Here is an 11436-nt window from a genome sequence, read left to right on the forward strand (position 1 = left end):
GGAAACACGGATTGGGGCTCCAGGAGGCCACCTGTCATGGCAGCCGGTCTTTATGGAAAGTCTTTCAACAAGTAACTTGGCCCAATGTACTGGTCACCTGACTACAAATGGCACACTCCGGAGGGTCATGGGTCAGGAGACCTGGGCCATCACTCAGGTGAGATTAGTGTGGACCAAGGTGAGGGCCAAGGAGGTGTCAAGGAGAAAATGAGCTTATGTACGGGCCCATGTGGCCTCTGATATTCAGCTAAGTATCATTCTGGGGTGTCTGGGAGGTGTTTCCAAATAAGACTGGCATTTGAATCATGGGACCCTGTAAAGCTGATGGCCCTCCCCCATGTGGGTGGCATCTTCCTATCCACCAGGGTCCTGAATACAACAAAAGACAAAGGAAGAGGGAATTTGCTCCTTTCTTCTGCCTGACTTTGAGCTGGGACATCTGCCTCCTACTCTCAGACTTGACTCAGAGGGGCTACAATACCAGCTCTCCTGGGTCTCCACCTGAGTGTCAGATTGGGAGACTTTTCATAATTATGTGAGCCAATTCCTCATAATAAGTAGGTTAATATGATATTGTATATGTTATATAAATATTTGTGTATATATTTCTCCTATTTGTTCTGTTGCTTAGGAAAATCCTAATACAGCCACCATCTTTCTCTAGGGTCTGGGGAGACACTGTACAAAAAGCACCTCATGCCATAAACCTGTTTTAGTTGATAAGAGAAAGAAATTAAACCTATGAGAGTGGAAGTGATGGGCTTGTGTGAAGGTCTCTGCTTTCCTCCTAAAAGGACAAGGAAGAGGAGCTGGCTGGGGTATCCCTTGCCTGCCTCTTCTTTCCTTGAATGGGATGGTGTAGTCAGTTCAGTGATGTCCCCGCCCAAATTCTTGTCCACCCACACAGGATGTGACCTTACTTGGAAGTAGGGTTTTGCAGATGTAATCAGAGAAGTTTTGATGGGGTAGTCTTGGGTAAGAGTGGGTCCCAATGCAATCCAATGATAGGTACTTTTGTAAAAGGGTAATTTGGGCACAGACACGGGTGAGATCACTATGTGAGTATGAAGGCAGAGACTAGAGTGAGGTGTCTAAAAACCAAGGAACCCCAGGATTACTGGCAACTCCCAGAAACAGGAAGAGGCAACTAATGATCCTCCTTAGAGCCGTCTGAGGGAGCAAGGCCTTGCTGACACCTTATATTCAGACTTTTGGTCTCCTGAGCTGTGAGAGACTAAATTCCTATAGATGAAGCTGCCCCATTTGTGCCACTTAATTACAGCAGCACAGGCCAAGTAAAGCAGGAGAGGTGTCAGGTTCAGGTGCAAGAGTCCACCACTTCTCTGTGCCCTTGGCTGTAGGAGTGAGGATGAGGGCCAAGGTGGTATGATGGAGGAGAAATGGAGACAGAGATGGAGATGGAGAGTGCTGGGCCGTAAGGATGTCAGGGAATGGTCATGATGGAAGAGAGTTGGAATTGGAGATATAAGTGGAGATGGAGGTAAAGATAGAGATGGAGGTGGACGTGGAGGTGTAGATGGAGATGGAAGTAGAGTTGGACGTTGAGGTGCAGGTGGAGTTGGAGGTGGAGGTGGAGGTGGAGATGGAGGTGGATTTGGAAGTGGAGGTGGAGATGGAGGTGGAGGTGGAGGTGTAGATGAAGTTGGAGGTAGCAATGGAGGTGGAGGTGGTGATGGAGGTGAAGATGGAGGTGGAGATAGTGGTGGAGGTGGAATTGGAGGTGGAGTTGGAGTTGGAGGTGGAGGTGGAGGTGGTGATGGAGGTGAAGATGGAGGTGGAGGTAGTGGTGGAGGTGGAGTTGGAGGTGGAGGTGGAGGTGGAGGTGGTGATGGAGGTGGAGGTGGAGATAGAGGTGGAGGTGGAGGTGGAGATGGAGGTGGAGGTGGAGGTGGAAGTGGAGATGAAGGTGAAAGTGTTGTTGGAGGTGGACATGGAGGTGGAGATGGAGGTAGAGGTGCTGATGGATGTGGAGGTAGAGATGGAGATGAAGGTGGAGGTGGAGTTAGAGGTGGAAATTGAGATGGAGGTGGAAGTGGTGATCGAGGTGGAGATGGAGGTGGAGGTGGAGGTGGAAGTGGAGGTGGAGGTGGAGTTGGAGGTGGAGGTAGAGGTGGAGGTGGAGGTGCAGATGGAGATGGAAGTGGAGTTGGAGGTGTAGTTGGAGGTGGAGGTGGAAGTGGAAGTGGAGGTGGAGGTGGAAATGGAGGTGGCAATGGAGATGGAGATGGAGATGGAGGTGGAGGTGGAGATGGAGATGGAAGTGGAGTTGGAGGTGGAGGTGGAGGTGGATTTGGAAGTGGAGGTGGAGATGGAGGTGGAGATAAAGGTGGAGGTGGAGGTGGAGGTGGAGGTAGAGGTGGAGGTGGAGTTGGAGGTGGAGGTGGAGGTGGAGATTGAGGTGGAGATGGATATGGAGGTGGAGGTGGAGATGGAAGTGGAGATGCATGTGGAGGTGGAAGTGCCAGTGGTAATGGAGATGGAGATGGAGGTGGAGTTGGAGATGGAGGTGGAGATGGAGATGAAGGTGGAAGTGGAGGTGGATGTGGAGGTGGAGATGGAGGTGGAGGTGGAGATGGATGTAGAGTTGGAGGTGGAGTTGGAGTTGGATATGGCAGTGTAGGTGGAGGTAGAGGTGGTGATGGAGGTGGAGGTGGAGATGCAGATGAAGGTGGAGGTGGAGGTCGAGGTGGAAGTGGAGATGGAGGTGGTGGAGGTGGAGGTAGAGGTGGTGATGGAGATGGAAGTGGAGTTGGAGGTGGATGTGGAGGTGAAGTTGTTGGTGGAGGTGGTGATGGAGGTGGAGTTGGAAGTGGAGGTGGAGGTGGAGGTGGAGGTGGAGTTGGAGGTGGAGGTAGAGGTGGAGGTGGAGGTGCAGATGGAGATGGAAGTGGAGTTGGAGGTGTAGTTGGAGGTGGAGGTGGAAGTGGAAGTGGAGGTGGAGGTGGAAATGGAGGTGGCAATGGAGATGGAGATGGAGATGGAGGTGGAGGTGGAGATGGAGATGGAAGTGGAGTTGGAGGTGGAGGTAGAGGTGGATTTGGAAGTGGAGGTGGAGATGGAGGTGGAGATAAAGGTGGAGGTGGAGGTGGAGGTGGAGGTAGAGGTGGAGGTGGAGTTGGAGGTGGAGGTGGAGGTGGAGATTGAGGTGGAGATGGATATGGAGGTGGAGGTGGAGATGGAAGTGGAGATGCATGTGGAGGTGGAAGTGCCAGTGGTAATGGAGATGGAGATGGAGGTGGAGTTGGAGATGGAGGTGGAGATGGAGATGAAGGTGGAAGTGGAGGTGGATGTGGAGGTGGAGATGGAGGTGGAGGTGGAGATGGATGTAGAGTTGGAGGTGGAGTTGGAGTTGGATATGGCAGTGTAGGTGGAGGTAGAGGTGGTGATGGAGGTGGAGGTGGAGATGCAGATGAAGGTGGAGGTGGAGGTCGAGGTGGAAGTGGAGATGGAGGTGGTGGAGGTGGAGGTAGAGGTGGTGATGGAGATGGAAGTGGAGTTGGAGGTGGATGTGGAGGTGAAGTTGTTGGTGGAGGTGGTGATGGAGGTGGAGTTGGAAGTGGAGGTGGAGGTGGAGGTGGAGGTGGAGATGGAGATGGAGGTAGAGGTGGAGGTGGAGTTGGAGGAGGAGGTGGAGGTGGAGGTGGAGATGGAGGTGGAGATGGAGGTGGAAATGGAGGTGGCGGTGGAGGTGGAGGTGGGACTGTAGGTGGAGGTGGAGATGGAGGTGGAGATGGAGGTGGAGGTAGAGGTTGAGGTGGAGATGGAGGTCGAGATGGGGGTGGAGGTGGAGTTGTAGATGGAGGTGGAGGTGGAGGTGGAGGTGGATGTGGAGGTGGAGTTGGAGGTGGAGATGGAGGTAGAGGTGGAGGTGAAGTTGGAGGTGGAGGTGGAGGTAGAGGTGGAGGTTGAGTTGGATGTGAAGGTGGAGGTGGAGGTGGAGATTGAGGTGGAGTTGGAGGTGGAGGTTGAGGTGGAGTTGGAGGTGGACGTGGAGGTGGAGATGGGGGTGGAGATGGAGATGGTGATGGAGATGGATATAGAGGTGGAGATGGAGATTGGTGTAGAGATGGAGGTGGAGGTGGAGTGGAGATTGAGGTGGATGTTGAAGTGGAGTTGGAGGTGGAAGTGGAGGTGTATTTGGAGATGCAGATGTAGATGGAGGTGTAGATGGAGGTGGAGATGGAGGTGGAGTTGGAGATGGAGGTGGAGTTGGAGATGGAGGTGGAGGTGGAGATGGAGGTGGAGATGGAGATGAAGATGGAGGTGGATGTGAAGATCGAGGTGGAGATGGAGATGGAGGTGGAGCTGGAGGTGGAGATGGAGGTGGAGGTGGAGATGGAGATGGAGGTGGAGATGGAGCTGGAGCTGGAGGTGGAGATGGAGATGAAGATGGAGGTGGAGGTGGAGGTGGAGATGGAGGTGGAGGTGGAGGTGGAGTTGGACGTGGAGATGGAGGTGGAGGTGGAGGTGGAGATGGAGATGGAGGTGGAGGTGGAGATGGAGGTGCAGGTTGATTTCGAGATTGAAATGGAGGTGTAGATTGACAGCCCTGGGCTCTCCTGGCTCCATCCTCCTGCTGTCTGAGACAGTGCCATCTGATATGCTTACACTGCAATTACTCAAGTACCTCGTTTCTTCCACAGAACACATCTAACAAATTTTGTGTTTTTACAGAAGGGTCTATCTCCTTAAATTAGCCGCTCAATACTGAGTCCCGGGGCGAGCCAAGGAAATGGAGGAATGAGACGTGTCCCTCTCAGGATGTCTGTCCCCAGCGTTGGCTATTCACCTATAACTGGGCTGCCCGCAGCCGTGTTGCTGTGAATCAGGGCTGAGCTCAGAGGAGCAGCTCAGAGAGTCATCCAACACCCTGGCCAGTCAAGTGCTCAGAGGTGGTCTGATCACCATGCAGATGCCTGGCTGATGAGAAGCACAGGCAGGAGGAAAAAGTGGTCCACGCTTGGCTTGCTATCCCTGGGCAGAGCCAAGAGCAGGAACCCAGCCTGCAGCCAAAGGTTCTGGATCCCTGGGAGCAGAGCTCTCAGGGGACGGCGGCCCCCTCCTGCTGAGATTTGTTACAAGCATACTTCCAGAATGTCAGACCCATGAGGATAAGGCCATCACGGTTTAGTGGAAAGAGCACAAGGCCATGTTGAAGGTCAGAATGTTGTGAAATGGGAGGAGGGGTTAGGTTTGCAGACTGAGGATCTTGAGGCACGTGACGAGTCAGATCAGCAAGTGGACATGGCTGGGACACCAACACTAGATCCTGGCCGTGGGGCGAATTGTAAAGAGCAGGACAGCGGAATTGCAGGAAAGGGTGCATTTAAGCCGGGCTGCACGAGAGGGCGGAGTCATCGTGAGGTGCCTGTGTCTGGGGATCCCTACACCTGGTGCAGGTCTTAAGGAGGAGTTGGGAAACTCATCTGCCAGGACTCATGCCCCAAACCATCATTCCTGAGACAGACACATGGCGTACAGACCAAAGGGCTGCTTAATGGGGTGCGGAAGCTGCGGTTTTGCCGTTTGCAATTAAAATTTCTTACTCGAAGCTTAAACGTGGGTGCCTTGCCTGGGCTGGTGACAGTGCAGCCGCAGACATTGAGCAGGTGAGCTGGTCAGGTACCACGGTGGTCCATGCAGAGGGGCCTGAGGCACTTCTGCAGGTGGACCCACCCCAAGCAGCGTGTGCATGGAGATGGAGTAGGGGGAAGACCAGGTCTCAGGGAAGTGAAGGGTAACCCGCAGCCCCTGCCCTGCTGGACTCAAGCTGGAGTGGCTCCCACCTCTGGTTCTGGCCACCAGCTGGGTGGTCTGTGGGTGATGCCTTCACACAGACAGGGACCCTCAGGGCTCCCCAGCCTCCCTGGACGGGGTTCCAGGACTCTCACACAGTCCGCTTCCAGGTGGCTGGAGGTAGAAATGGGGCACTTCCCATTTTCCACGCATATTCTTCAAATCTCCCCAGGGGATTAACGGGAAAGCAGCCATTTAAATATTTGTAGTTTATCTGCAACGGGTCCATAACGTCTTCAAGATCCAGTTGCATGTCTATTACTTCCAAAAAGATGTAACATTGATTTTCTAAAAACTGCTTCAGTTTATTTTGTTCTTTAACTCCAATATTTTTTTTTCAGGTCACTCAGTCTTATATTAGTTCACATGCCAGGTATTCTGTGAGATCAATTCAACATCATAAAGACAGAAAATACTTCCATACTCCAATTGTATTCTTCTTCAAGAAAAGAGCTTCTTATTCCAGTCGGATCATGGGCGGTGATTACAGTAAGTGTGAATATTTCACTGAGGTATACTTCATAGGTAATGGCGATAATTCAAGCAATGGTTTATTCCACATCAAATAAAAGGGAACTTTTTCTTCTTTCTCCTATTGGGGTTTGCTTTGGAAACAGCAGTAATAGCCATTTATTGTATGATGTCATTCATAAATCATAATACTGGTGATTTTTACATCAATATATTAAAACTAAATTGCATCGCATAGGTTTTAGGAAATATTTTTGCTTCTGAAACCGTAATTATTTAAAAATTCTATCACCACCCCAAATCCATGAGCTCTCATACAGATGTATTATTTTTCCCTGATTTTACTTCTTCTCTGTACATCACTCCTACGATGGGAGCCACGTCCAACACCATTTAGCGTTTCTTGTCTCACGGTTGACACTATAGCGTCATCAAAATCATATTCATAAAAAAGTGATGATTAAACATCTTTCTGTACAAGTGTTACATAATGTTGCAGATCTATTACTAAGAAGGCTTCTTTCCTGTGACCAAAGAGAATAACCTAATTTGAACTAGAGGAAGGGAACAGAATCGTTAAACAATCCTTTGCATTTTAAGCAACACTTAATTAGAAACACACTTTAACCACCAAAATGATAAAATCCAAGAGATTAAAATTTGAGTGTCAATTATCATAAAATTCATCATTGTAATTCTTATTAAAACTCAGTGTTTAGATAGGTAATGATTTTATAATATACCAATTTACATAAGGAGCCCAGAGATGGCTTATTATTTCGATTCTGCACAATTACAATTCTAGCTCCATACATCAGAGCTCTTAGCAATGTAAAATCATTGCGCTAATTAATAAGCCATTTCCTGACTGCAGCTAGTTATGGTGGTCCTGCAGCTGACCTCACGGAAGACAAGCCATCTCTGAAGTGTCTGTGTGTAGCTACAAACATAATGATGTGCCAGGAGGGAATCATTAAAAATAATTTACACAAGCCTTCATTTACAAGATCTTTTGATAGCACGCTTCCCCCGGAGTTTAGATCCACAGTGCAACCCCTACCATTTGGAAAGTGCCAAGCAGGGGAGTGAAGGAGGGGGACCTAAGTGGTTAATTAAGAGCCATTCGGACGCCACGAGAGCCTCCTGAAAAATCCCTCTGATGTCTGCTGTGTCAAATGTCTCTCACAGGCAAAGCCACAAGAGGCAGCTGCCATCACAGGCTAATTACGGGGGACGAGCAGCAGCTGAGAGTGGACGTCTCAGTGAGCACCCAAGCTTGAGATTGAGCAAAGCAGCCTTTTGTGTGGCTGGACCGGAGCGCGAGCCCGGTGAGCTGAGCTGAGCTGAGCTGAGCTGAGCTGAGCTGAGCGGGGGATAATCATGAACGATCGACTCTCCAGAAAGACAATGGCCAAGTGTGGTGACAATGCTTCCCTCTCAACCTCCAGAATTTCCCCCTAATTTCTTAAGAAAATAAGTGAGAGGAAATCATTCTTCAGAACGGAGAATTCTTTAGATTCATTCTTAAGGAAATCAAGTGGACCCAACAACAAGTAATTAACAAAAGCCATTGAGAACATCAGAGGCATAGCCTTGGTGATGTATGTGCCCGCACACACGTGCACACACACACACACACACACACACACACACACACGGCACAGCAGAACAAAACAAAACAGAAAATAAAGTTCTAAAGACCTTGAGTCAGGCAAACTATGCACCGGTTAATGTATTCAACATGAAATAATTGCATAGGACCACTGTGATGCAATATTGTACAAGAGACAGGACCCTGTTAGCAAAACTCACCAAGGGACGGTCTTAGAAAACAATGAAGGGAAAATTAGCACTCTCTCCATAAAAAGGAGAAACTGGTTATTAAGAAGAACAAAGATGCTGGCAGGGGCATCAGACTAGTTAGAATGAAGATGCTTACACCTCGGGAGGGATCAGTAATGGGTGATAGGATCCTATAGTCAGTGTCTGACCGGACAAGTTATACTAATACATAAACCACTAAACGTCTTCATCCTTTGCTTTAATCTATTTACCCACATATGGACGAGAGAACTGAAAAGCACTCACCCTGAAAAGACTGTGTCCAGAAATTGATAAATGCTTTCATCTGATTCAGGAGGGCTGTATGGAGCCAATGTGTGGGTTTGGACAAAAGGCCAATCAGGAACCACGAGGTCCATGTAGACAGCGGACTTCAGTCTACATGACACTGTGTTTCAGAAGCAACATTGTCAGGATCAGGGAAACCTAGGCCTCTGGAGGCTTTTAGGGTAAGGAAAAAAAGAGCACGTTGTAATAGTCTTTAAATAACGTGTGTGGATTTCCCATGCTAAACTCTAAAAGAGGCCTGTCTTGAAAATGCTGATAGCTTTATGTATGTCATTAACTGTTGTGAAGTTTGTGCAAAGACAAGCTTGGGTATTTAGCTGAAGAACTTTTATTGTAATCCCTGTCTTTTAACACTGGCTTTTGCCGTGGAGAAGAGATTCAGGTTTAAAGCGTGCTTTGAAGTCCAGGTAGTCAACTCCAAGACAAAAGGAAACTAGACACAAATCAACCCATAGCACGGGTGTAATTAATGCCCCCTTCCACTTCAGGAAGACTTTGCAGGTAGACCCTTTGTTCCTCTGAAGGCCCTGCTGAGGTGCAGTAGACGCGGGTTTATTTAATCAATTAACTTGTATATTCATCCTTTGAGATAATTGTTAGGTAGCCGCTCGCCTACCTGAAGAATTTTTGGGGTATAGTAATCCACTTGTGTTTGGCATCGATTTTGTAATAAAAAGTGGAGGAATAAGAAATGAAGACATTGAGAGATGCTCTCAATTCCGTACCAACTGCCATCCGGCACGGAGGATGCCTGGGGAAACACTGCTGAAAGAGACAGTCTTGACTCATGCTGTTCAAGAGTTAAAACAACCTGCCGTCCCTCCTGACCTCCCCCACGTGGTTTCTAACTCAGGAGAACAAAAAGGTGCATCCCTCTTAAAGGTAGGTTATGTAAGGCAAGCGCCTAGTAAGGGTGGATGAGAATAAATGTTACTTTACGTGTGTGAATGGCTTGCTCAATCCAATGAAAGAAGTAAATAGAAAGGATTCACCCAGAACCACAAAGAAATGTAAACCAAAGCCAAAAAATTGGAAATTTATGGCAGCTCATATAAATAATTTTAATTAAGATAATTCCCAAACCAATGGAACCCCTAAGCCATGCGTCTTCTGAGAAAAATATGTTCACACTTTTAAGAAATTACATACTGTTTTGCTTCAAAAGGCAAATAAAATATTCAACACATTAAGGCTTCTGTCATAATCCTAGACATCGGGCCTTCATGCTTGAGGTTAAAATTGTATTTGCCGGTCACCTGGTCTACAGTATCCAATGGCTCTTACAGGCCAAATCGCCGTTAGATTTACCCGATACTTTGATATTCTTGACAGGTATTCATAGGCTCACACTGCAATGTATTTGCGTCACATTGAGAAGTAAATTATTGCACATACATATGAAACCAATCTATGAAATTTCGAGAAAACTCAGTGATGATGGTGAGTCTTCATTTGTTGATGGTTTTATGGATTTGGTTGGAAAAGTTCAGTTCAACACTTACCCATGTATTTTGAGCAATTATGGGCCATGAAGTCTGCTTCTATGTCATCAAAATAGAGAAAATGTGCTGAAAACCGTGTTGAGGTCAGTAGTTTTTATTCAGGAGTTTATTTATGGAGCCCAGTAGGGAAATACAGTCTGGATTCGTCGGGGAGATGAACAAGGCATCCTCCCTCCTGGGGACAGAGGTGAGACCAGCCCCAGAACAGGACCCTCCCCGAGAGGAACTTTTCTAGATAAAGAAAATGCATGAAACCCTCCCTTGCACAGGGCAGCCAATCTCTCACCGCACGGTTCTCTCTCACACAAAGGAGGGGCACTGGATGTGTTTAAACTATTTTATTGGCATTTCCAAACAAGTCCATGCTGAACAACATGTTTTTTTCAAAAGCTGAGGTTTTGTTTTTTTTAGAAGAGATTTTTCCCTTATGAAGCAGCCCCATGCCTCTTCTCGGGCCTTCCCCAGAGGTGATCTTCCCCTGGGGGCAGTGTGGGACCAGCTTCTCTGAAGGACTAGGCAACACTTGGGCCAGGAGTGCTCAGCAGGTGACCCCTGCCTCCCTGGGAGCCGGGGCCACCTGAATGATGCTTAAGACCAGGGATCCACCATCCTCCGGGGGTGCAGACAGACTTCAAAACGTTGCAATTAAATGGGAGCTGCTGAGATTATAGGGCGATATTAACTATCATTAAGCGATTTCTGTGTGAAGGAGACAAGCAAGCCTTCCCACGTCGGCCTGAAAGGGTCCTCAGACCTGCGTGTTTACAGGGAATTTGATAAACACTTGTACTTGTTGGGGTATTTGTCTGACAGACAGACCGCATGTATCACCTTTACAAAGACATTAATGTGGCTACAAACTCGATGCTCCGATTCCAAAGGACAAGCGCCGGCCTGTCCTGCAAAACCGCACAGCTCATCCGGAGCAGGGAGGGGCCCGCTGCCTGTCTTTCAAGAAATTAACTCCGTTTTCTTGAAATAATAAACAGAGCTTCCCGGACTCGAGAGTTCTGTTCACTCACGGTGGAGGTGAGCCTTTGATCTTTTGTTGTCGCTTAAGCCTGACACGACCCTGGCAAGGGGACAGGAGGCCGCCCCCATGGGAGGCCCGGCAGAGGGCGCTGTGCTGTGTCCACAAGGAGAGATGCTTGGATGGACCACCTCCATCTCCTTCTGCATCTGCTTGGATGAGCCCAGTGACCTCCGACCTCACCTTGGGCTTGGGCAGGGGGCGCCCTGCCGGCGATGGTAGCCTTCCCCATCGGCAGCCTTGGGGACTACCCAGCATCCAGGGAAAAGCCCGGCAGCCACGATGCTCCCAGGTGCAGATTTGGGGCCAGAGGACACATACTCAGGGGTGTGGCTTATCACGTGCCCTGACTTACAACGTCCTCTGAAGCCATTTGATTACGCTTTCGAGAGAAAGTAAATCTCCGTGCAGAACCACGGAGTTCTGCTGGCATCTGGAAATTTAAATTGTCAACTTCAAGATTAGCAGCAAGCACTGCTGAAAATC

The 11436-nt window shown here is 48.7% G+C and overlaps 1 protein-coding gene across 1 annotated transcript in view; it reads right to left on the bottom strand.

The window, feature by feature from the left end:
- LOC125963977 (basic proline-rich protein-like) overlaps positions 1-11182 on the bottom strand; it is a 36999-nt gene extending 25817 nt beyond the window's left edge. The window contains exons 1-7 of the mRNA XM_049707886.1: positions 11134-11182; positions 5568-5635; positions 4317-4597; positions 3578-3996; positions 2831-3160; positions 2074-2413; positions 1562-1914 (exon numbers count right to left, since the gene is read on the bottom strand). Coding sequence (XP_049563843.1) covers positions 1562-1914; positions 2074-2413; positions 2831-3160; positions 3578-3996; positions 4317-4597; positions 5568-5635; positions 11134-11182 — 1840 coding nt within the window. The remainder of the gene's footprint in view (positions 1-1561; positions 1915-2073; positions 2414-2830; positions 3161-3577; positions 3997-4316; positions 4598-5567; positions 5636-11133) is intronic.
- Between the last annotated feature and the right edge of the window lie 254 nt (positions 11183-11436).

This window comes from Orcinus orca, chromosome 3, assembly GCF_937001465.1.
Source record: "Orcinus orca chromosome 3, mOrcOrc1.1, whole genome shotgun sequence".
NCBI classification, from domain to species: Eukaryota; Metazoa; Chordata; class Mammalia; order Artiodactyla; family Delphinidae; genus Orcinus; species Orcinus orca.